The sequence below is a fragment of the Bos javanicus genome, chromosome 2 (genome assembly GCF_032452875.1).
Source record: "Bos javanicus breed banteng chromosome 2, ARS-OSU_banteng_1.0, whole genome shotgun sequence".
In the NCBI taxonomy this organism is placed as follows: domain Eukaryota; kingdom Metazoa; phylum Chordata; class Mammalia; order Artiodactyla; family Bovidae; genus Bos; species Bos javanicus.
In genome coordinates this window covers 17,492,422-17,519,700 of record NC_083869.1, presented here as the reverse complement: position 1 = coordinate 17,519,700, position 27,279 = coordinate 17,492,422, and the positions used below count along the sequence as shown (strand labels likewise).

Sequence of the window (27,279 nt, the reverse complement as noted above, 5' to 3'; positions counted from 1 at the left end):
AGAAGACTCAGGGAATGTTTAAAAACTATGTCAACATTTTTGGCAGGCTGCTACTGTGATTTTGGGTCACACTTACAACTCTGGTCCAACTTCTTAGAGATTCAGAGGGAAAACAGCAGTAAAGTCTCACTTCATGCAGATGCTGTGAACAGTAATGAATAAACATGACAAATAAATATGCTGAAAATAAGAAGTGAAAATGCTAAATACGTTAGAAGCAATCTTTACACCTACTGAAAATCCTTCATCAGATGAGTTCAAATTGGAGGTGTCTCAGGAGAAAATAACTTTGAAAATAAACAGATTTTATTTTTTGTACTTTTATTGAAAAGGTACATTTAAAAAAATACACAGACATTTTACCATTTACAGATTGCAGATATAGATGCTCTAAAAGAGTTCATTTTATTTTGCTGTCTTATACCTCTTGCCCCTGATATCACAAACATTCCAGTCTTGTTGATATCAGCTTAGAAACGGGGGCATGGGAGCATAACCTGCAACAGATTCAGTGAACAGAAAGACAGATTGTTCAATTATAAATTTTTTTTTTATCTTCTGTACATTATTGCATTAGGGAGCCACAAAATTATGTAGCATCATTACAAATGAAAACAGGTTAAAAATGAAGATAATGACATAGAAATACATAGATTTATTGTCTTCTTGCAGAGTGCACGAGAGGTGCAAAAATGTGCAATTTAGGAAGCTCTTTTTCTGTTTGTATACATTTGCTTCGCAACTCAAAACTGGTGAGGAAGCTCCAAAATAAGTTAAACAAAAATAGCGGACAGGTAGTAATCAGAGCTATGTTATATGGCTTTCTATTTTGTTTAAATATCACCAAATAAAATGTAAAACAAAGAAAATACATTATCTTTTGTTCTCTCAAAGAGAAAATTCAAAGCTACTTTGCCTCCTAACATTTACACAGCAACTAAAAGTGTTAATTCAGACAAGAAATACAGATCTAGTACTACACAGGATACAACAGCACTTGGGTCTAAAACAGTACACGATCCCTGTCAACAAGAGTACACCAGAAGGAAAACGCGGTGATCCGTTGGTAAGATGGTGTCCACAAGCAAGCACTTGTGTTCATCTAGTTTTGTTCCACACTAGAATGTGCCCAGTTGGATTCCAGGATTATTTACAGACGTGTGAGGAAGACCCTAGTTTTCAAGTCTGTCAGGAAAATATTCCATATTGTTTCTAAGCCAGATCACACCCATGGAGAAATTGTCAGAGAATGATATATACGCACATATATATTTTTTTCTGACAAACACATTTGCAAGAAACTCAGTATTTCAAATACACAAATTGAATGGGTTAGGGCAGGGGGAGGAAAGAGAGAGACAAAGCTTGTGCTGCTCAGATTCCAAAATTACAGGAGCGCCCCCCAAAAAAACACTTTTGAATCTCAGTGACTTTCTCTTTGGAGTCAGATGCTGCATTCTGCAGCTGGGTGCGGCACTGCAACTCAAAATGCTCGAATTGCTGAATCCTTTTTTGGCTTTCCTGCTCTACTTCCCTACTGCCTCAACCGTCTGGGGGCTTGCGGAACATCAGTACGGGGCAAAGAGGATGGAGGCGGGGGTCGCGCGGATGGGGCCGTGGCCTGGCCTCAGCAGAGCGGGAGGGATGGCTGCAGCCTGGAAGAGCGAGGCCGACGGCCGGGGCGGCAGAGACAGCGCAGAGGACACGGCCGCCGCCGCCGCCAGGGGCGAGGACAGGAAGGCCGGGGCCAGGGGCTTCATCATATCCTTCTGGAATGCAAGTTTTGCCTAGGAGAGGGAGAAAACCAGGAGTGGGGTGGGGAGAGAGTTTTGAATGGTGGCAGCGCTGATATATTTTCGTAAGTAAAAACCAACATAAAGAAGTCAAAATTTAAAAATCTTGACCTGTCTAGATTATTTTCACAAAGCTGGTTTCAAAGTCTCTTGGCATACCTTAACTATAATTTGTTTCCATTTCAACTCTTGTCTGGTGGTCCTTGCCCCTGGGCACTAGGTTCGGGGGAAAGCCTCTATGAATAGATACTGAAGCTATGTTATGCTGCTGCTCACAAGGAAAAACCAAATATACCCAGAAGGTTTCCTGTGTAGAGTGTGGAGGAGCTCCATTCAAAATTCTGGCTTATCTTAAGCCACAATGAGGCTTTTAAGAGAATGTGCCTTACCCTTCACCTCACATTAAAAAAGCTGCACTGGGTTGAGGTAACTGGAGTTCGGGACACTGGGGACCCATGAGGAGTCAAGAAGATATAGTCAGTTTATGCCTCTCTGGCTACTTAAAAACTATTCCCTGAAAATCTGCAGCTAACTCAGAGTTGTCATTGGTAATGATTGTAAGTGGGCTAGAAACTATCTCTATTTAAAAGGAATCCCAGGTGGACTCTTGCTGTGAAGTAAGAAATCAATCCTTAATCCCTCTCTTTTGCAATCAGGAGGAGCTTTGCAAGCTGGATTTGCTTAATGCTCGTAACACCTGCTTGCAGCATCCATGGAGCTTCGGAAAAGCTGGGGGTAATGTCAGTATCACCTCCAGCTGGCCAATCCCAGCTTTCAGCCTCAGACAGACCACCACATTGGGCTAAGTCCCAGGGAGACTAGGAAATCCTTCCATCTGGGTATTTATATGACATCTATTGGTGGAACCCATTGATATTTTTGCAAAGAAACTAAAAATAGCACATACTGAGAGCAGGTAAGACAGGCTGACTCTCAACATGCCTGCTAGACAGGGAAAGAGAGAGGAATATACACAACCCATGTGCTTTCTGGAAAAAGAGAAAAACACCCCAGAAAGGAGGAGGATATTAAATAGATGCACTTCGTTTTTGGAAAGCAGTCCCTTTTCCCTAAAATGCTCCAAGATTCCTCCGGCATCACTGCCCTTCTTCCCAAGACTTGACTTTTCTTTATATGCTAACGAAGGGAATCTTCAGAAAAGGTCCTGTGAACAGTAAGGTACTGGCCCTTACAGAGGTTCAGTTTCTTTCTTCTAAACAATCTATCTTCAAGGTGTCCTATAGAAGGGACTGAGTTCCTTCTAAATTTCCTCTCTATGAGGGCTATTTAAAGTCAAAATGCTTTCAGAACCAATTAGTCCCTAGACCCTCCTTACCCACAGTCTCTGCCCCAGCCAGCAAGGCTGCCCCACAAGACAGGTGAGCAGGCAAGGTGAACTTACTGCTAAAATGCTTGGGCTCCGCTGGAGTTTGTTATAAGGGCTGTATTTTGGCTTTAATGGCTTCCCAGCAACTCGATCCTTATGCCTTCGGCTAGAAATGTGCTGAAAAAAGTTTGATGCGTTAGCTGAATGGATGTGTGAGTCTTATGCTATGTAAAATGTATTTCTTAGACAGAAAAATATGTCTGGTTCCTGGAAATAGGACATACTGAGATCAGGTGAAGAGCTGGTTCCTCCACTCCCAGTTCCAGGTCCCTGGTTCTGTGGTGGTGTGGGTAAGATCACCACACTCTCTGAATTAAGATTTGCTCCGCATTATATTGCAATACCTCTCTCCCTTCCCTTTCTCTGTGGCACTCCTTGAACTTTGCCTGGTATTAACACTGTGACTAGGGGTTTCCCAGATGGCACTAGTGGTAAAGAATATGCCTGCCAATGTAGGTGATGTAAGAGACACAGGTTTGATCCCTGGGTTGGGAAGATCCCCTGGAGGAGGACATGGCAACCCACTCCAGTGTTCTTGCCTGGAGAATCCCATGGACAGAGGAGCCTGGCGGGATACAGTCCAAAGGGTAGCAAAGAGTCGGATGGGACTGAACAGGCATGCATGCACCACAGTGACTGATGAATCTGTCTCCCTAAGCAGACTTTGGGTCCTTGGAAGACAGATTGAACCTCTCCTATCTTAGAAGTCCCTGTTCAGCTGTAAGCTCCAAGTGACCGCGGTGCTCCTTGGTCCCTAACACCAAGCCTGGAATCTGACATGTGGTAATAGTAAGTGAAAAGTAAAGCATTAGTTGCTCAGTCATGTCCGACTCTTTGTGACCCCATGGACTGTAACCCACCAGGCTCCTCTGTCCACAGGATTCTCCTGGCAAGAATGCTGGAATGGGTTGCCATGCCCTCCTCCAGGGGATCTTCCCAACAGAGAGATCAAACTCAGGTCCCCCTCATTGCAGACAGATTCTTTACCATCTGAGCCACAGGGAAGCCTGTAGTATTAGTAGGCACAGATATTTAGTACTAACTTTTTCTTCCACATAGCACTTCCATGTTGTATATCATAGGCATCCTATAAGGTCAGGAAATTTAACTGTGAGCACAGTGAGAACCATTAATATAGACCAGGGATACAGTCAAAAGGATACCCAAGCAACAGTGACTACTAATTCAGGGTACGTTACCTGTTTGAGTTGAATTTCTGAATTAACGTGAACATCACAGATTTCACAATGAAATGTCTTGTTCTGTAGTCCTGACCCCTTACTGCCATTCTGCATCTTTAATCTTGATCCAGGTCTTGGATAGGACTTAATTGGACCAGCCCCATTACGAGCTTCAACCATAGTCTTGTGTTTTGATCCTAAGACAGAAAGAAACATATAGTAAATAGCTATTTAAGAACTATATGAAGCTCTTGAAAAGTTTAGGTTGCATTTCCCAAAACTTTTTGAAATGACTTTTTTTAATGCTAATCTGGTGCTTCCCAGGTGGTGCTAGTGGTAAAGAAACTGCCTGCCAATGCAGGAGCTGCAGGAGACTCAGGTTCCATCCCTGGGTTGGGAAGATCCCCTGGAGGAGGGTGTGGCAACCCATTCGAGGATTCTTGCCTGGAGAATCCCATGGACAGAGAAGCCTCATGGGCTAGGTCCCCACGGTCGCAAAGAGTTGGACACGGCTGAAGCGACTTGGCATGCACATAGATTTAACATATTTTCATTGAAAAAAAAAAGGAAACCATGAGTATATAATAAAGAGAATATGAAAATATAGAGAAGCGTAAGAAAATAAACATTACCTCTATTTTCACCACCCAGAGATAACCACTGTTATAATTTTAGTGTATTTCTTTTCAGTTTCTTTTCTTAGTATACTAAAAAAATATGTTTTCAAAATTGGGATCATGCAAATTAAATATCCTGAAAATTTCACACATCAAATCATATTTTCTTGTAATTTTACTGTAATGGCTGAGTGATATATTCTATCATCCTGGGTTACTATAATTCGTTCAACATTTCCCTGCTGAGGGACTTTTAGGTTGCTTCCATTTTTTTTCTCTTAGGAGTGTGTTGCAGTGAACCTTGTGCATAGAGAGAGATTTGTCTTCATTTCTGTCATTTCATCATAATGAGTTTGGGGAAGTACTAGATGCTTTTGAGAAAATAAAGAAGAGAACAAATTTTATCTCCAAGCTGCTTCTGCCTTGCTGTTTCTAAAGTTGTTATACCATACTTTCTTAAAATCACTCCTTTGAATCAAAAAAGTAGAGAAGACCGAACAAACCTAATGTCTGAACAACAAAGGATAAGGTATTCTGATGGGAAAAGCTGGATCTTGTTATGAACATTATTTAAATTCAAACAGTAGCTACTAACCTGTGTTGTGTGCCTCTAGCTGTGACAGGGAGTTCACAGCCACTTTGCATAGTGAACAATAAAGCAGTTTTTTGGCTTTTTCTTCTTCTGATTCTGAAACAGTACCAGGCGCTCCATTCGTGCTCTTGGAGGGAGAAGTGGCTGCTGCAGGTGGCAGGGCTGCTGTGCCAGGCTTGGGAAGAAATAAGCCACCTTCAGAGCTTGATACTTGATTGGAAATGCTGCCTTTTAACTTCCCTTTTTCTTCTAAGAGAGACACACAGAGACAATGTTAAGGCCTCATATACCATAAGGACAGACAAATTGACATAAAGGAATTAAAAATAAAAATCTGATTTCTGCATGTAGTTTTTGAAAAAAATTTATTTTATATTGGAGTATAGTTGATTTACAATGTTGTTTTAGTTTCAAGTATACAGCAAGTGGCAGCCCGCTCCAGTACTCTTGCCTGGAAAATCCCATGGATGGAGGAGCCTGGTGGGCCGCAGTCCATGGGGTTGCTGAGGGTCGGACATGACGGAGTGACTTCACTTTCAGTTTTCACTTTCATACATTGGAGAAGGAAATGGCAACCCACTCCAGTGTTCTTGCCTGGAGAATCCCAGGGACAGGGGAGCCTGGTGGGCTGCCATCTCTGGGGTCGCACAGAGTCGGACACGACTGAAGTGACTTAGCAGCAGCAGCAGCAGCATACAGCAAAGTGATTCAGTTATACATATATCCATCCTTTTTCAGGTTCTTTTCCATATAGGTTATTACAGAATACTGAGTAGAGTTTCCTGTGCCATACAGTAGATCCTTGTTGTTTATCTCTTTTATCTATGGTAGTTTGTGTATATGTTAATCCCAAACTCCTAATTTATTCTTCCCTACCCCCCACCTTTCCCTCTGGCAGGCAGAAGTTTGTTTTCTATAGGTAGTTCGTGTGTGTGTGTGTGTGTGTGTGTGTGTGGTGCAGATTTTCCTTGAGATTGATTGAAGAAAGAACTCCATGGCTTCAGTTCCCATATCAGATCACTGCAAGGTCATGATGACTCCTGAAACATGACTTTGTTCTCTCACTTGCAGCAGGTAACTTTCTGTCTGATACCCCTGAGTTATAAATTTTGTCCCTTTAATATATAGGGAAACCAGCTACCTTCCAATCTGATTAAATGATACGATGGTAACATGAAATAAGACATGCAATGACAGTTTCATTTGACTACTCATGTTTTAATTATGACATGGAGAACATAAAGTTAAAATTCAATTTTTATACCAAGTTAAAATTTTAACCTTAGGGAATAGGGCAGAGGGGAGGGAAGAAACATAGTTAATTTTGGTTATGATTGGTTAAGTTTTTGCTGCTCTTTGAATAGCAATGCAGTTTACCCCAAATAAAAGATTCAAAGATTCTACTCATTATACTTATTAACTACTGCCAGTCTGAATCATAAGTTTTAAATAATGACATTAACCACAAGCACAGTATGAGGATTAGCCAAATCATTTATAGATGTCTTGGAATTTTGATCATGTAGCTACTTAATGTTTATAATCCTCAAGGCCCATGTGCAGGCTATAAGAGGGGTCAAAGTGACTTTAACAGAGTCTAACACTTTGGGGTTCATTTGTTATTCAAGACAGACTCTATTCAGTGGCTCCTTTGAGAAAGAAGGTGGAGCTTCTAAGGCAAATACAAAATTCATCACAAGTTTAATCCTAGTAGAGCCTTGATCTTAGAAAATGTCTGTAGGTATGCTGATAAACTCTCATTAAGAGAGAAAGGGAATTAAAACTGAAAATTTATGTAATTGCCCTAACCATGTACCACGGACTTGGATGACCAAGAAGGAAGGAAGGAAGGATGAAGGAATGATAAGGTTCTGGGTGTCTCTTCTGTATTTGGGGCAAACCAACACTTCCACACACATCAAAAATGAGGGGAGATGGTATTTCTGCTTAATTGATTTAGGGATCAGCAGTTGATTTCCATCTCTTTTCCCGAGTTGGATTCATCAAGGTCAAGACTAGACACAGCAGGGATACTGTAGATACATTTCAACACCTGGGTGGTGTTTGGAATAAAGGAATGCTCAGATCCCTTTTAATCCTTGGTTTCCACAATCTCTAGTCCTTTTTAGAGAGTTTATTAAAACTTCAGGATACCATAAAGTATGATGGAAAAGATCTCAGGCTTTTACTAAACTGACCTCAAATAGTATGAGTGAAGGAAGTAAATCAGTCTTCCTAAATGGTAATAGTAAGTAAGTTAGATTGAAGATTACTTCAAGTCTGGTATTCTCTTGTCTATAAGGATCCCTCAGATTGAATTTGCAATTTTCTAGAACTCACAAAGCAGATATGCAGATAATAATGGCAGAAAGCGAAGAGGAACTAAAGAGGCTCTTGAAGAAAGTGAAAGAGAATGAAAAAGCTGGCTTAAAACGCAACATTCAAAAAACTAAGATCATAGCATCCAGTCCCATCACTTCATGGCAAATGGATGGGGAAACAGTGACAGACTTTATTTTCCTGGACTCCAAAATCAATGTGGATGGTTACTGAAGCCATGAAATTAAAAGATGCTTGCTCTTTGGAAGAAAAGCTATGACAAACCTTGACAGCATATGAAAAAGCAGAGACATTACTTTGCCAACAAAGGTCCATAGAGTCAAAGCTATGCTTTTTCCAGTAGTCATGTATCAATGTGAGAGTTGGGGCATAAAGAAGGCTGAGTGCCAAAGAATCAATGCTTTTGAACTGTGGTATTGAAGAAGATTCTTGAGAGTGCCTTGGACAGCAAGGAGATCAACCAGTCAATCCTAAAGGAAATCAGGACTAAATATTCACTAGAAGGACTGATGCTGAAGCTCCAATACTTTGGTCACCTGATGTGAAGAGCAGAATCATTGGAAAAGACACTGATGCTGGGAAAGATTGAAGGCAGGAGGAGAATGGGGCAACAAAGGATGAGATGGTTGGCTGGCTTCATCAACTCAATGGACATGAGCTGGAGCAAACTCCATGAGATAGTGAAGGACGGGGAAGCCTGGTGTGCTGCAGTCCATGGGGCTGCATAGAGTCAGACATGACTTAGTGACTGAATGATACAAAGCAGTGAAGTAATTCAGTAATCTTTTAAGATTTGTTCCTACAGTATTACTCAGTTTCTTGTGATGGGAGCTTAAGTTATTGCGTGTAGCAAAATCCTTCTTGGCTTCAAGCAATTCATAAAATATTTATATAAATTCCTAAAGAATCTGACGTGTTTTAGTCATTTAGTCGTCACTCATTCTGTCTTTTATCCATATTATTTTAATTTCCCTTATGTTGACTTCCCTCCTATATTCTTACATAGAACTTTATAATTTACTAAGTACAATCACTTACATTATCTTTTAATCTCTTACAACAAACTTGTGAAAAACGTAAGGCTAAAGATTATTTCTACCTTAAAAATGTGGCAATGGGGGCTCATTAATATTCGAAAATGCCCCACAGATTAGTAGGTAGCATCAATGAGCATGATCTTTTCTGTAACTATTCACCATGTAATGTATTAATCTTCCTGCACAGAAAGGACTTCACGTGGCATTAACATTATAAGAGGCATACATTAGTCACCTGGAGATGTGGAAAAGCTGTTTCTTTGTTTTACAATTATAGGTTAGTTTTAAAGCATGTTTGCCTTAAAAATATTTATGGTATTCAACAATCATCTGATTCAAGGTACATTGAGAAGATGGACAAAACTATATCTTTTTCCTCTGTGTCCCTATTTCTTTAAGAAAAAAGTACACAGATTTCCTTTTTACATCTCCGTTTCAAAAGAGGTCATTTACTCATTAACAGGTGCGTATTTATAATATGCTAACTGCTGACAGTGTGCTAGTTACTGAAGAGCATAGTTCTGATAAATAAAGTAGGTACAGACTTTAAAAAGGGCTTCCCTGGTAGCTCAGCTGGTAAAGAATCTGCTTGCAATGCAGGAGACCCTGGTTTGATTCCTGGGTCGGGAAGATCCACTGGAGAAGGGAGAGGCTACCCACTTTAGTATTCTTGGGCTTTGCTGGTGGCTCAGATGATAAAGAATCTGCCTGCAATGCAGGAGACCTGGGTTCGATCCCTGGGTTGGGAAGATTCCCTGGAGGAGGTCATGGCAACCCACTCCAGTATTCTTGCCTGGAGAATCCCGGGGACGGGGGAGCCTGGTGGGCTACAGTCCATGGAGTCACAAAGAGTCGGACCTGACTGAGCAACTTAACTTCAAGCATAGCACAGACTTTAAAAAAGTAATAGCTTAGCAGGGGATATAAGAAATTCACTCAGAGATCTCTAATTTATGACAGAAACTGGCAAGAGGCATGAGAATCTAGAATTGAAAGTAATTATGTTTGGTTAATTGGAGAAGGAAATGGCAACCCACTCCAGTGTTCTTGCCTGAAGAATCCCGGGGACGGGGGAGCCTGGTGGGCTGCCGTCTATGGGGTCGCACAGAGTCGGACACGGCTGAAGTGACTTAACAGCAGCAGCATGTTTGGTTAGGAAGGAATTTTTCATTAAGGAAGTGACATTCTGTCTAGGTTTTGAAGATGAGTTTTGAAGATCAGATTTAGATAAGCATGGAATGGAGTGGAAAGGAGCAGGGAGTGAATGGTTAGAAGTGGAAATGTGAGGGAATGTTTAGCTGTTGGAAAGCGTGGAGTTTCCTGGTGAGTACCTGGTAGGTCAGCACAGAAAAGGGCAACAGGTGTAATGGGAGATATAAGGATGGATTGAGTCAGAAGGCAGAGAATATTTTAAAACTATTAAAGTAGATACTGCTGCTAAGTCGAGTCAGTCGTCTCCGACTCTGTGCAACCCCATAGACGGCAGCCCACCAGGCTCCCCTGTCCCTGGGATTCTCCAGGCAAGAACACTGGAGTGGGTTGCCATTTCCTTCTCCAATGCATGAAAGCGGAAAGTCAAGTCGCTCAGTCGGGTCCGACTCTTAGCGACCCCATGGACTGCAGCCCACCAGGCCCCTCCGTCCATGGGATTCTCCAGGCAAGAGTACTGGAGTGGGGTGCCATCGCCTTCTCCGAAAGTAGATACTATGGATAGCTGTTTCCCTTTTAAAAAGTTATAGAGTGTTTAAGATTTACACGGTTCACATTTAGATAATTTATGTTTTAGTTTGCATGCCCTAGATAGAGTCTTAAACTTTGAGAATATTAGGAACATATTGACTTTGGAAATGTGTAAATGGTGTCATCATATTCAGGGGATTCTGCGGCAGGAAAGTCTCTGAGCAATAGTTTAAATTCTGACTTTGTTTTTGGATATGTATACTTATAAGCATCAAAGCCTAATTTTATTATTCTCATTTTAATTGTTAGATATTTTTATCAAAGTGTGTTATTTCTCTTCCCTTACTGACATTTTTACAGCCTTCTTATTTTGTGTATTTGAAAGTTTAATTAATGAACTGTTTACTTCTGTTTCTTTTAATAAAGATGCATGTCATCTGGAACTTCTGGTTAATATGAATTCCAGTTTCAAGTATTCCCTCACCTAATGTTAATTAGCAGGTTTTCTGACTGTCTTAATTATTTCCTGATTACTCAAACTCCTTTCTTAAGGTTTTATCCTGCAGGATTTTGAAGTAAAATTTGCTGAGCTGCATCAGAATTGCCCTTTATAACAAATATCCATAATTTATGCATCCAAATGAATTTAGTTTTTCAAAGTAGCTTTCTTGAAAGGTCCCACTCTGATTCACTTATTTTCCAAAGCTCAAAACATTTTGAAAATCTCTCTTTTTGGAATGTTTTAATCTCCAGTTGATAAACCAGGTGAAAGAAATCAGTTTTCAATACTTATGTTTCACTATTTTTTTTACTCCAAAAATTTTACTCGAATTGACCCAGCTTAACACTATTTTACTTATATACAGCCTCAGAGCACAAATACTCTGACATGGAAGATGAAAAGAACGTGTAAGAATTCTGAAATCAGTTTTCAGAAACTAATACTGTTGGTAATTAGAAGAGTCATGTCCATTTACAGGTCTTGATTTTCAAAACAAATTAATATTCTAACTATAGCATAGACCTTATTTGAAGTAGAACTTTGGAAGCTATAATCAACTTTTGGTTTACACAAGGTTTACTCTTGAGTTTAATGTTATAAATAAAAGTTTTTTTCTAATCAGGTGTCAATGGCTTCAATAACAGATAACAGATATCAATAACAGATACATGCAGTATTTTATATGATAAATGCTTGATATAGAAAATAAAGTTAGACAAACATTTAAAAAAATTAAAATCGCCCATGATTCTATTATCTAAAATAAAAGTCAACAAACTTTTTTCTGTAAAGCACCGGATAATAAACATAGTGAGCTTTTAAGCCACACAGTCTCTGTTTCAACTTGTGCTAAACTTTGCTGTAATAGCAGGAAAGTAGCCACCTGCACATGTGATTATGGCAACCCACTCCAGTGTTCTTGCCTGGAGAATCCCAGGGACAGGGGAGCCTGGTGGGCTGCCGTCTGTGGGGTCGCATAGAGTCGGACACGACTGACGTGACTTAGCGGCAGCAGCACGTGTGATTGAACAAACTCAGATAAAGAGGCAGCAGGCTAGATTTAGCCTGCAGGTAGCAGTTTGCTGATCCTTGACTTGCACGCTTATGCTTCGATATCTATTACTCCATATTATTGTATATAATAGTGTATATGAATAGACAGTGGAGAAGGCAATGGCACCCCACTCCAGTACTCTTGCCTGGAAAATCCCATGGATGGAGGAGCCTGGTGGGCTGCAGTCCATGGGGTCGCTAAGAGTCGGACACGACTGAGCGACTTCACTTTCACTTTTCACTTTCATGCATTGGAGAAGGAAATGGCAACCCACTCCAGTGTTCTTGCCTGGAGAATCCCAGGGATGGGGGAGCCTGGTGGGCTGCCGTCTATGGGGTCACACAGAGTCGGACACAACTGAAGCGACTCAGCAGCAGCAGCATGAATAGACAGAAACATAATGTTCTATTATTAACATTTGTTGCTTAGCAATGTGTCAAGAATATCTTTCCATTTCAATAAATATAGATAGAATTGGATCATAATTTATAACACCAAATGATGTATACTTACATGGATATACTATATTTAACAAATCTTTTGATATTTAGGTTATTTCTGGTTTGCACTTTTACTATTGTTAAAAAGATAGAGTAGGAATTCTTTTACCTGGGAATGAAGCCCACAACCCCAAACTGAAAGCAATTGGTATCAGGTAATTCAGTACCTTAGAAAAGGTCCTCAAAGAACCCCCAGACACATACTGGTAGCATTTAAAAAAAAGATAGTAGACTTATCCTGTTACCAACACCCTATCACCTACCACTTGGACTGTATAAGGATTGGAGGACTTGCTGGCATTGTAAGTTTCTTGTCTGGTTGGAGGCTTCTGAATCCAGACAAATAAGTAAAGCTAGATATGCATGTAACAAGGGGACACTGGTATTTCATTCCCCCATCAAACGACTTTAGGCCTTGGTGATCTATCTCTCATGCCAGGTGAGGTAGAGGAAAGGAAGGCTGGACAGAGATGAAGCTGAGAAAAGGTGGCCAGGCTTGAGCCTTGCTATTGGTATAAACACAAGAGGGCTGATCATCAGGACCCTGGCAGTAAGAGCCTGAGGAGTGGATCTTTAGTGGTCAGGACTGAGGAAGAATTGAACCACGTGGAGACCTTACTCATGGTCTTTGAGAAGCATCTGGATACCTACCATGCAGAAGGCATCAATAGTTGTCCTTAAGTACCAAAGTATTTGCCCTCCCTTCCATTCCTTCTCCCATCCCTAAAGATTGGAAAGGGTAAGAATCAGAAATGATATAATGGGGAAGAAGGAAAGGGCAAGCTATGCCTCTTCCCATGGTCCAATCTGAGCCAGGATGAAGGCAGTGTTCAGTTGGATAAGAGCCTAAAGTTGCAGATAAGACCAGACTTTCTTCTGATATCTGACAGTGCCTTTGAGGAATGAGAAAGGAAGATTCAACAGAGTATATAGGCAATCATGTTTGTATGCCACTGAATTCGCATATACTCAATAAACAGCACTGTGTACAGACAGCTCTGTATACTTCTATTATAGTTTCCTCAGGACCTAAACTTTGAAGAGAAATTGTTGAGACAAAAAGCTTGTGATGCACATTGCCAAATTGCCCTCCAGATGGTTATACAAATTAATACTCTTAGAGCTTTGTAAGAAATTGCTGGCTTCCCTGTACCTTTACCAGCCTAAGCATCCATTGTTTTTTGCCAGTATGACAGATGTAATATAGTACCTCATTGTCAATTTGATTTTCATTTCTTTTTATACTAAACAGGTTGAATATGTTTTCATAAAACTAATGATTTGCATTTCAAAGTAATTTTTAAAAAAATTCTTAATTCTAAAAGGGAACAAAACTCTTGAGCTAAATGCATTTTTAGGAGTTAAAATTTTTACACTAAATAAGTAAACTTTACCATAATAACAAGCCTCCTTTTATATACAACCAATATATATACATATCTGTGTGCTCAGTCGCTGATTCATGTCTAACTTTTTGCAACACTATGGACTATAGCCTGCCAGGTCCCGCTGTCCTGGAATTTTCCAGGCAAGAATACTGAAGTAGGTTGTCATTTCCTACTCCAGGGGATCTTCCTGACCCAGGGATCAAACCCAGGTCTCCTAGGTCTCCTGCACTGGCAGGCAGATTCTTTTACCTCTGGGTAGCCTATATATATATATATATATATATGTTAATTATATATATAATTAATATATATTTATATATATTAATTGAAGCTTGTTGATTTACAAGGTTGTGTTAGTTTCAGGTGTATAGCAAAGTGATTTAGTTATACTTACATATATATCTATTCTTTTTCGGATTCTTTTCCCTTATAGGATATTACAAAATATTGAGCATAGTTCCCTGTGTTAGACAGTAGGTCCTTGTTGGTTGTCTATTTTACATGTAGTAGTGTGTATATGTTAATCTCAAACTCCTCATTTATTCCCCCACCTTTCTTAACACTTTGGTAGCCATTAGTTTGTTTCCTATGTCTGTATACGTAACTAATACTGTTAAGTTGGTTGGAGCAGTGTTCTTAGAAGCTGAATTCAGAGGCTCAATCCTTATTTCAAGAAGTTTACTTTTATGTAAAACAAACAAAAAGTGATCTAGTAGATGTTCCTGGCAGTTATAGCTTAGAGTGATAGCAAAAGCAGCCATAATAATCACAAATTAATAGCCAATACTAGTTGAATACTCTCTATAGACCAAGCAGTATGGTAAGAACTTATGTTCATTATCTCGTTTATTTTCATATCCTCTAATGCAGTACTGGTAACTATCTGTACCTATTTATTTCTTTTTTATTGAGATATAACTTATATACTGTAAAGTACACAAAGTTTAATGAATTTATACCTATGTATACATTTGTGTCCCCTTCATGGATCACAGCCTTGTCGTGGTGAAGGGGCTTGCATAACTCAATGAAGCTATGAGCCATGCTGTGCAGGGCCACCTAAGACACATGGGTCATGGTGGAGAGTTCTGACAAAACATGGTCCACTGGGGAAGGGAATGGAAAACCACTCTGGTTTTCTTGCCGTGAGAACCCCATCAACTGTATAAAAAAAGCAAAAAGATATGACACAGAAAGATGAGCCCTCGGGTTGGCAGGTGTCCAATATACTATGGCGGAAGAGCAGAGGAGAGTTACTAATAGCTCCAGAAAGAGTAAAAGAAGAGGGTGGCAGAGGATGAGATGGTTGGATAGCACCACCGACTCAATGGACATGAATCTGGGCAAACTTGGGGAGTTAGTACAGGGAGGCCTGGTGTGCTGCAGTCCATGGGGTCACACTGTTGGATATGACTTAGTGACTGAACAACAAGAACAAATACATTTATGTTAACCTAAGATATACATAAGATATAAGATATTAATATATAAGATATAGAGATATAGAATGTTTCCACCACCCTGGAAAGGTCCACTGAATCCCCAATTAGTTGATACTCCCCTTCCCTTCAAAGATAACCACCATTCTCATCTCTATCAACTTAGATCTGTTTTGCCTGTTTTCGAACTTCATATAAATGGATTTGCCCAATATATATTACTTTATACTTTTCTTTCATACAACATTATGTCTGAGATTCATCCATATTGTTGCACATATTATAGAAGTTTGTACTCTTCCTGATAGTTGGATAGTATTCATTGTATGACTATGCCATAGTTTATCTACGTTAGTATTAATGAGCATTTGAAATGTTTCAATTTTTGGCTATTTTGAGTAATGCTACAATAAACATTCTTAGACATGTTTTTGATAGCCATAAATACTCATTTATGTTTTCTGTCTATCTCTCTACATATATATTTATCTTTAGTAGATTCTTAAGAGTTTTCCAAAATGGCAGTACTGATTTATATTTCTACCAGCAATGTATGAGAATTCCAATAGTTCTACATTCTCTCTAACAATAGTATCACTGTTTTCAGTCCTTTTGACTTTAGCTGTACTGGTGGGTGACTAATGATGTGGAACATCTTTGCATATTATAGGCTAACTGTATATCTTCTTTTGTGAATTGCTTGGTCAAATATTTCCCTCATTAAAAAAAATAGATTGTAAGCTTTTTTCTTAATGATTTATAGGAACAGGAGTCCTTTTTCAGATACATATATTATAGATTATCTCCCCAGAGAGTGGTATGCTTCCCTCTCTCTAATGTTGTGTTATAATTACAATTGTTCATAAATAAAAAATAACCAAGTCTTAGACAGACTAAATAACTTCCCACATTCATCCAGTTACTAAAATGGTAGAGCATGGATTCAACTACAGGCTTCTGAATCCTAAGCCAGTGCTTCTTATTGCTCTTCTGTTTTGAGGGAGTAGAGAATAAGAATGTTCAGTCTCAGTAATACTTTTGTGAAGGCCTGACATTGTTGAATAAAGGTAAGTGAGTGGATGGAAATATCTTTGTATATCTTAGTTACATGGTGCCATATAAACATAGCACATTATAGGCAAAATTTGCTGAGAACCAGACAAATAAGTCTGTTTTAATAAAGTTTCTTTAAGGTTGCAAATTTGCATGAAACCTAGGAAACCTTCTTAAAGGCATATCTTTTGCTTCTGTGTTTTCTTCTCTTGAGTTCTCACTTCTTGACTAATTTCCCAGAAGGGTTAATGAAGGTTATGATACTCTATGGGAAGTAAAAATGTCCTTGCATTTTTGTTTTTGATAACACATGTGTTGGTTTATCAAGTTGTACAAATAACAACTAAAAATATTTTCTGCCACTGAGAAATGGCAAAGATTTAAAGCTTATCAGAGATGGAAAGATAAGATATAGTACCTGCTTGACTGAAATGTGGAGCAGCAGAACCATTCTGAGACATACGTGAAGTTCACACCACTCTACAAGTAAGTCCCACCTAAGAATACATCATAAGGAAATAACCATCTACCCATCCAACTAATTTAATAATTATTGACTACCTGTGACATTATCCTAGGCACTAAAGTTAGAGGTGAAAAGACCAGATCTTTGAATCAATAAAATTAATTATCTAGTGGTGGAGCCAGAAAAGTATATATATATATATATATTTATACAAATATACATATACTTTTATTACATGTGTATATAGTTATAAAATGTATGTTAAATACATATAAGCAGGTATATAGCGTGTTTATATTATATATATATAAGCATATATAAAAATGTGTATAATATATACATATATATACATGCATATATATGTATAATGTGTGTGTATATATATATATAGTCTCATAGTATTACGTGTACTAAGAAAAATAAAGCATGGCATGGTAATAGAGTCATTTCAAGGCTGTCTAAAGAGGTAATATTGACAGACCCTTGAATAAAATAGCAGGAATTCTGGGAAGAAGAGCATTCCAGGAAGAAAGAATAGCAAGTACAAAAACCTTGAAATGAGCAAGATCAAGGTGAATGAGAAGAGTGAATGCAGGCTGTGAGGTGAAGGAGCTGATCAGAGGCCATATAGTCTGATAGAGCATGAGAGAAATTTGGATGTGATCTAAGTGTGATTTCTGAGTCTCCTGAGGGGTGATCCGAGCCATGTTTTCCTAGGATCATTCTCACTGGTATGTGGAGAAGAATTTATGAAATGATAACACAGGGAGGTGAGTTAGGAGACTACTGTAGTTGTCCAAAAGGGAGCCGATGGTTGCTTGGACCAGGGTGGTAGTAGAGAATTGAGCAGTATGTTTAGGATATATTTATGGGTAGAAACAACCAGACTTACTGGCTGATTAGATGTAGGGTACCAGAGAAAGGAATCAAGGATTACTACCAAGATTTCAGCATGAATACTTGGTGAATGGTGGGTAGTATCATTCACTGAGATTAGAGATAATGGTACTTAGGAGGGTGACCAAACTTCCTGGTCTCTCAGCCAGGAAAACTTGGGTATTTTTAGTTCTGTTTACTGATGAATAAACCTAAAGCAAGTGACTTAAGTGACTTAAGTGGTGCCTTAATCTGAACATGTGCAAAATACCATCATTTTCTCCTTGGGCTCTAAGAAACAATAAGATTGTAAAGGTAAGGCAAGGGCTTCAGGCGGAAGACACGATGAAAAGTTAATAGTTTTGGGGCCTATGCTCAAGTGATTCACAGTTAATGAGATCAAGGTCATGTTCTGTTTCACATTTAAAGGCTGTGGATATCTAAATCTGTGTCTTGTGTTGAGTACTGAAAAAAATGAGTACTGAAAAAAAATGTGAACCAGTCTTTAGAAGTAAATCACTGCAAGTGGACAATGCCAGCTCACACCCCAGGCCCCAAAGCAGTGAGTTTTTAGGAGCAATAATATTCATTCAGTTACATAGTATTTTTATCATTATATCTTCAAAAGACTTAAATTTTGGATAGAATTTTAATATATGAATTTTGCTTTCAGTGAAAATGCAACAGGTTCTCTGTTTATTGTGCTGTCATTTACCATTTGTCAGAGCCTTGCTCACTCACACCTACCAATGTCTTTCCAAGCCAAGCTTTCCAGAATAGCAAAGGAGTTCCAAATTCAGAAAAGTGCTCATGAAAAGAAGACTACAATTTCAATAGAATCGTACTTTGTGCTTTCTGAGGTCACTGAAGGATACTGCTTGTCAGTTTTTACAATAATTTCCCTTTTTACACTTGATTCTGCACAAAAAAGATTAGGCACCAGAAGCATGCAGTGAAAGGATGGCTGGTCATACTGTTACCTGTTTTCACAAGTGCTTTGTCCAACATCTCATTTTTATTTCAAAAAAAAAAAACAAAAGAAATGCCCGGATTATAGCTTAACACTCATGAAAGCAAATTAGTTCACTTTGAAACAGAATTCTGAAATCATTCTCTTCATTTTATCCATTTCTCAATGATGAGAAATGAATGGGTGTCAGTCAGAGGACCTACTTTTTTCGTGTGGTCTTGTGAGGAATGAAACTGAAAAGCCCACGGGACTCTGTACCAGACAAAGAAACATGGCGGACCTGTATGTATGTCAACTCATGTGCTGCAGAAGACTTCTTAAGCCTCTGCCCCACTTGTCCACTTCTTATCTATGCTCTGACACAGTACAAATGATAGAAACCACCAACTGATGACACGTTTTAAAGTTTAAGATAGAATTCCATTAAGACAGTTAATGGATGTATGAGGGAGGGGAGGAAGCAGCAGCATATGAACTGCAAGATGAAGAAGCCAATTTGTTACCTTGGAGTTCTTTGCAAAACAAAATGTAATTAGAGATGTACAGATGCTGGAGCATCATCACTGTATCGGTAGATGCACAAAGAAATGAGGATTCATTTGTAGTCTAACAGGACTGCAGCTGTTAAAAGAGCAGGAAGAGAAGACCTACATTGTAGATAATGTTTGGATATAACAGTTTGCCTCTCTTTATTTATTAGATGTTTTCTTTTTTTTTTTAATTAGCATAATCTTTATTATTTTTTTTATATTTATTAAGTATTCTTGTCCATGGATACTAACTATAGATATAGTTATAAATATAGATATAAATATAGATGTTTTCTTAGAAGGTGATGTGCAAAAAGATCTTGGAAAATCTAGTAATAATTTGAATGCACTATTTAAAAGATTTTTTTTTTTTGAAAGTAGAGCTCTTTTGGTAATGGAATAACCACACACACATTTTTAATTTCTGTAAACTTACATATTGCTGCTGCTGCTAAGTTGCTTCAGTCGTGTCTGACTCTGTGCAACACCATAGACGGCAGCCCACCAGGCTCCGCCATCCCTGGGATTCTCCAGGCAAGAACACTGGAGTGGGTTGCCATTTCCTTCTCCAATGCATGAAAGTGAAAAGTGAAAATGAAGTTGCTCAGTCGTGTCCGACTAGTAGTGACCCCATGGACTGCAGCCTACCAAGCTCCTCCGTCCATGAGATTTTCTAGGCAAGAGTACTGGAGTGACTTGCCATTGCCTTCTCCAAACTTACAGATTAGATTTGCTTAATTAGAAACATATATAGTAGAAAAGTTATATACCTGGAGAACATGTCAATAAATCAGACAAGTGGGAAAACAAGTGATTCTACAAAGGAAATATACACAACCAGTCAGCTTGCCCAAGGCAGCTTTAGCCTTTTTCTTAAGTCCTCTATTGATACTGCAAATCTCTCATGAGCAAATGTCTGGCTTTCCATTCCTGAGAAAAATGGCCCAGCTGGATGAATTTACCACTGATGTTACAGTTTCTTCCTTCTGCACCTATTTTGTTTGCATCTCTGAGGAAAGGTGAGTGCTTTCCACCTGGACTATCTATCTTTTAAATCTCTTCTCTCTTTCCTATAGCTCTATTTTGTTTCTATTAGGTTCTTTCTGTTTACAAAATGCTAACATTTTCATGTTCCAAAGCCATTCTCTGACTTGGTTCACTCATGGAGCTTTCCATTTATCTTTTCTTTGGCACTGAACTTGAAGTGGTCCTGTGCAGTGGCTCTTTCCCGTTCCTCTCTCCCTGTCCATCCTTCAGATCAGTCGCTCAGTCGTGTCTGACTCTTTGAGACCCCATGAATTGCAGCACGCCAGGCCTCCCTGTCCATCACCAACCCCCGGAGTTCACCGAGACTCATGTCCATCGAGTCAGCGATGCCATCCAGCCATCTCATCCTCTGTCGTCCCCTTCTCCTCCTGCCCCCAATCCCTCCCAGCATCAGAGTCTTTTCCAATGAGTCAACTCTTCACATGAGGTGGCCAAAGTACTGGAGTTTCAGCTTTAGCATCAGTCCTTCCAAAGAAATCCCATCCTTACCCACCTGCAAAAGCCAATGGTCTCTCTGTAGCATTCTCTTGCAATGGGTATACAACTTCCTTCCTGAAAAGCTCTACCCACTTGATGTCAACTACCCTGCCCTTGCCTGGTTCTCCTTCAGCCTCAATAAAAGCTCATTCCAGGACTTGTTCATCAGTTCCTCTTCTTCTGCCTGCCTCTAAGTGTTGGCATCCCTCAAGGTCATTTATTGTCCTCTTTGTGCATTATATAATCTAATTCACTCCAATGACTTCCTCTACCACACTGACAGAGATTCCTAAGGTGAAAGTTCTACAGGTTCATGAACTGCCCCCCTTCTCTTTCCCTAATAGTCTGTGGACATATATTTCTGGGTATTTCCAACTCAACATGCCAGATACTGAATGAATGAGCTGCTCCACAAAGGGACCCTTCCAAGAAGTGCCCACGTCCACTGATGACCTTACAGTTGTATATTAGAATTGTCAGCAAAGACTCCTGAATTCTTCCCTCTTTTATCCTCTACATTTAATGAATGACCAAAATTTATTGATACTACCTCCTAAATACCTCTTCTGTCAGCCTTATTCACCTTTTCATCCCATAGACATTTATTCAGCATCTACCATCTGCCACTGCCTCATTTCAGGCCCCCATTTATCCTCCTTGGATCATCATAAAACTTCTTTAGAGATGTTGTTCAGATCAGATCAGATCAGTCGCTCAGTTGTGTCTGACTCTTTGCGACCCCATGAATCGCAGCACTCCAGGCCTCCCTATCCATCACCAACTCCCGAAGTTAACTCAGACTCACGTCCATCGAGTTGGTGATGCCATCCAGCCATCTCATCCTCTGTCGTCCCCTTCTCCTCCTGCCCCCAATCCCTCCCAGCATCAGAGTCTTTTCCAATGAGTCAAATCTTCACATGAGGTGGCCAAAGTACTGGAGTTTCAGCTTTAGCATCATTCCTTCCAAAGAAATCCCAGGGCTGATCTCCTTCAGAATGGACTGGTTGGATCTCCTTGCAGTCCAAGGGACTCTTAAGAGTCTTCTCCAACACCACAGTTCAAAAGCATCAATTCTTCGGCGCTCAGCCTTCTTCACAATCCAAATCTCACATCTATACATGACCACAGGAAAAACCATAGCCTTGACTAGCCGGACCTTTGCTGGCAAAGTAATGTCTCTGCTTTTGAATATGCTATCTAGGTTGGTCATAACTTTCCTTCCAAGGAGTAAGCGTCTTTTAATTTCATGGCTGCAGTCAGCATGTGTAGTGATTTTGGAGCCCAGAAAAATAAAGTCTGACACTGTTTCCACTGTTTCCCCATCTATTTCCCATGAAGTGGTGGGACCGGATGCCATGATATCGTTACTTCCAGTCTACTCTCCAGGTTTTTCCCTCTCAACCACTGCTCTATGTTCTCATAATCCTCTTCATATAATTATATTTTGATCTCACACTAACTGCAATGTTTCACACTTAAATTTATTACCGGGATAGAGATATTCTTATGCTCTAGAACAATGTTTTAATTAATCTTTGTGTCCGATATTCAGAAAACCATAGGTGGACAATAAGTTTGTTGAGGTAAGGAATATTTAACTCATTGCAGTGTTTTCTAATCTCACAAGTAAAAATACTAGAAAAATCCACTATTAACAGCCAAATCATAACTAGTGAAATGAATATAGATAGAATGGATAAATACATTTTAGCCATTGATTATGTAAAGTACTTGAATAATTATTTCCAAAGGTTATATATATATATATATGTTTATATATGCATATCAAATATCAATGCATATATATTTTTAGGAATCCTACACAAACTTACATATAAATAATAAGCATGTACCTTTGCCAGAAAATCTAAAGTACATGTGAAAACACAAATATCACAAAAATATAGCCAGACCTCTTTGCAACTTAACTGGTGTCTGGGTCTCAGGAAGGTTTCTCATGGGCTCTTTGTGTTTGGAAACTCATCAGAGGTTTGTAGCCCAACAACCCACCTGACCAATCAGTAACCGTAAGGAGTCAGTAACAAGTTACATCATACTATACTCATCTAACTCAATAGAGGAACTAAAAAGCCTCTTGATGAAAGTAAAAGTGGAGAGTGAAAAAGTTGGCTTAAAGCTCAACATTCAGAAAACGAAGATCATGGCATCTGGTCCCACCACTTCATGGGAAATAGATGGGGAAACAGTGGAAACAGTGTCAGACTTTATTTTGGGGGGCTCCAAAATCACTGCAGATTTTGATTGCAGCCATGAAATTAAAAAACACTTACTCCTTGGAAGGAAAGTTATGACCAACCTAGACAGCATATTCAAAAGCAGAGACATTACTTTGCCAACAAAGGTCCATCTAGTCAAGGCTATGGTTTTTCCAGTGGTCATGTATGGATGTGAGAGCTGGACTGTGAAGAGAGTTGAGCACCAAAGAATTGATGCTTTTGAGCTGTGGTGTTGGAGAAGACTCTTGAGAGTTCCTGGACTGCAAGGAGATCCAACCAGTCCATTCTAAAGGAATCAGTCCTGGGTGTTCATTGGAAAGACTGATGTTGAAGCTGAAACCCCAATACTTTGGCCACTTTATGCGAACCCATTTGAAAAGATCCTGGTGCTGGGAAAGATTGAGGGCAGGAGGAGAAGGGGACGACAGAGGATGAGATGGCATCACTGACTCAATGGACATGAGTTTGGGTGGACTCCGGGAGTTGGTGATGGACAAGGAGGCCTGGCGTGCTGCGATTCATGGGTTCACAGAGTCTGACATGACTGAGTGACTGAACTGAACTGATACTCATCTGAGTTATCAACAATTACATGATTGATAAACTTATGCAACAATGCTCTTTAAGAAATTCCAAGTACTATGTTTTGTGGTATTATTTAACTTTCCTCACCCTTTTAGATATCAGATGCAGGTTTTGTATCCTAGTGAGGATACCACTCATGACCAACCCAAACCCCTAAGACACATCATCTTTAGCAGGTGGCCTGAGACTGACCCAGTATATTCTGAGTCCTATAGTCGCCCATTTAGGCCTCCTCCACCTAGGAGCCTCATTTGGACTTGATCTAATTCCAAATGTCCAGAAGGGTCACAATACCTGCCAGTTAGCTCACCTGCTTTGACAGTCACAAGACTTCTCGTTGGAAAATGTTGATCTCAGTGCCCCACTTGAGAGTGAATCGCTGGACTGCTTTGAAAGTGGAAAGAATAAGCCATATAGAATTCTCCATATGGCTTATGATATGTAAAACGAAGTAAAGGACTTGCATGACAAGCTCAGAAACACCGAAAAGCTAAGTACCAACGTGGAAATGAAAGCTAGTTTATGAAATTCTCATAGCACTAAAGTATTGTACAGTGGGTCAATATGATGCTTGCGGGCCCTTTCCACCTAATGCCATGTTACCACGGCTCTAGCTAAATTCCAGAAATCCCGTCTCTTCAAGCATGGTTTATCACTGTGATGCTTGCTAATTCCTAATTAACAGTGTTTATGTCTAATTTTCATATCTTGGCCTTTAGATTAATCCTGGAAGCATGGGAAATTATCTATAAATAAAAGTGACTCTACTGAATTGGAATGTGCATGCACTTACAATTAAAAAACAAAGAAGCGTATTTAAGTAACTTAGGACCCATCAGTCAGGTGGCTAATTTTATAAATTCAAAACAGGTCCTGTGATGTAATTTTCTGCCAGGCTCAATAGTGACTGAGGACATCCCTGCCCTTTCCATTTGAAAGCCTGTGCCAATCAGGTTCTGGCCAGTGGGCTACACCCCCCTCAGTGATTTTGTGACCCAGTGAAATGATAGTCACTGCCCTCCTTGTCTGAACACCACATGACACCTGCTCCATCGTCCCTTGTGCCACTTTGTTTGAGAGCAGAAGCTGCCAGTCTCGCACTCAGATAAAACAGTGGCATCTCCAAATACCTCCATGTTGGAAGCTGGCAGCTTACACTCTGTATCAGTGAGCTGGCACTGATGTAGTGAACTTGTCACTTCTAAGTGAGCACAAAACAGGGCTTATTTGCTAGACCTTGAATCTAATGAACAGCTTTCTCCTATTTTGTACAGTTTTCCAGTCATTTGACTTATACAATAGAGAAATCATATTTCAACTTCTTCAGGTTGAAAAATTGCCCCTTTTCTGATTTGTCACCAAGAGATGTGACACAGTTATTTCTGAGGCAGCTTTATTATGGAAAACAGAATAAGTAACTCATGTCACTCAAATCAGATCCCTCGGGGAGTAGGTCCAGTAGCGATTCAAAAGCCAGGAGTAAGATTAAAAACTAATTTTCTAGGTGGAATGAGGAACAGGTTCTTTTTCTTCTAAACTAATGGCCCTTCACAGAGGAAACATTCACAAGGTACAAGGGGGACATTTGAATTCTCCTCCCCCCACCTTCTTCCTTTCTAGACACAGACTTTAGGCTTAGCTTTGAGGCTCCAGGCAGGGTGAGGAGCACGCCGATGATGGAAAGGTCAGCCTGAGAGGTACTGAGGAAACTGAGTCCTCACCTAAAATGTATATCTTTACCTAATAGAGAATGTATAAAACATTGTCAGCCAACAAGTTTATTGCCTTAGGCTGTTCCAAGAGATAGGTACAGGCTTTTACTCTTCATGGACTTAACTGGGTACTGCCTGCCCTAAGGAGACTGTGTAGACTTTTAGGGGCTGGACTGCCCAGGTATAACTACCAACCCCTTAAAAATACATCGCTAAAAGGCAATCATACTTCTCCATTTCAAATCTAGCATTTGTACCTAAATTCAATCTGCTGCTTTATTGCAAAGTTGTCAAAACCAGCGTTATATTTAAGACATACAGGTTGCAGGAAAAAGTCTGTCGACCAGAGAAAGTCTCCTTTAAAAAGGTGAGATTGATTTAAGAAGCCTGATCTCTAAAGGGGTTTGTCTAGGGTGTCTCATCATGCTTAGGGGTACTGCAACATAGGGGCTTATGACTGTGACCATGATGAAATTGAGCAAGAAAGAGATACGACATTGTACTACAGACTGTGAGCTTCCCAACTATAATACAAAACAAATGGCTAAGAGTTTCTTTCTTGCCCAGCTTTGCCCCAAGGTATACAAACCTCATTAAGTCATTGGTTGTGGTGGTGGTTTAGCTCTAAGTTGCATCCTACTCTTGTGACCCCATGGACTGTAGTCCACCAGGCTCCTCTGTCCATGGGATTTCCCAAGAAAGAATAGTGGAATGGATTGCCATTTCCTTCTCCAGGGGCTCTTCCCCATCCAGGGTTTGAACCAGCATCTTAAACCCGCGTCTCCTGCACTGCAGGCAGATTCTTTACTACTGAGCCACCAAGGACGCTCCATCAACTCATTAGAAGAAATTCTTTTGCAAGTAATATGGTATGTGGAGAATAGAGAGAGGAAAAAGAAAACCCACAATCGTCTTAAACACTAAACAGGAGTTTTTAACCTGGGGTCTGTGGACTTCCAAGGGGTCCATGAGTTCTCAGGATCCATGAAGTTGGATGATAAAAAGATACAGATATTTTCATTTATCTCTAACTGAAATTCACCGTATACTTCAATTATAAATGAAGGCAGTCTTGGTAATACATTTACCTTTGTCACCCATACACGTCAGATATTTTTAAATGAGATATTACAGTTGTCATAGAAAGGTTAAATACTGTTTAGCAACACTTCAAAATTATGGCAGATATGAGACCAGCTGTTAGATCTTATTTAATGCATTTTTGGTATACTACTGTATCATAACAAACATTGACAATGGTATTTTAATACAATTGGTTTCCTTTGTAAAACTATCAATTTCATTTTATGGATTTATTTTTTTTTACTTTTTAACTTTACAATACTGTATTGGTTTTGCCATATATCAAAATGAATCTGCCACAGGTATACACGTATTCCCCATCCTGAACCCTCCTCCCTCCTCCCTCCCCGTACCATCCCTCTGGGTCGTCCCAGTCCACCAGCTCCAAGCATCCAGTATCATGCATCGAACCTGGACTGGCGACTCGTTTCATATATGATATTATACATGTTTCAATGCCGTTCTCCCAAATCATCCCACCCTCTCCCTCTCCCACAGAGTCCAAAAGACTGTTGTATACATCAGTGAAACATCATTCAGAGAACAGGCTTCACTAGTCAGCCACAGGAATACAGTGGCTAAGACTCTGCACTCCCAATGCAGGGAGCCCAGGTTCAGTCCCTGATAAGGGAACTAGATCCCACATGCTACAACTAAGAGTTTGCATACTGCAACTAAAGATCCCGCATGCCACAACTAAGCCTGAAAGCAGCCAAATAAATAAGTTAATAAT

General features: G+C 39.7%; 1 protein-coding gene across 9 annotated transcripts in view; it reads right to left on the bottom strand.

Moving 5' to 3' along the window:
• Positions 1 to 304: 304 nt before the first annotated feature.
• The window catches only part of ZNF385B (zinc finger protein 385B), a 372,985-nt gene continuing 346,010 nt past the window's right edge, over positions 305 to 27,279 (bottom strand). For all 9 annotated transcript variants that reach the window (XM_061433976.1, XM_061433957.1, XM_061433967.1 and 6 more), the window contains 4 exons: positions 5,574 to 5,819; positions 4,380 to 4,558; positions 3,196 to 3,297; positions 305 to 1,787 (listed from right to left, as the gene is read on the bottom strand). In XM_061433976.1, coding sequence (XP_061289960.1) covers positions 1,569 to 1,787; positions 3,196 to 3,297; positions 4,380 to 4,558; positions 5,574 to 5,819 — 746 coding nt within the window. In that variant the 3' untranslated portion in view covers positions 305 to 1,568. The remainder of the gene's footprint in view (positions 1,788 to 3,195; positions 3,298 to 4,379; positions 4,559 to 5,573; positions 5,820 to 27,279) is intronic.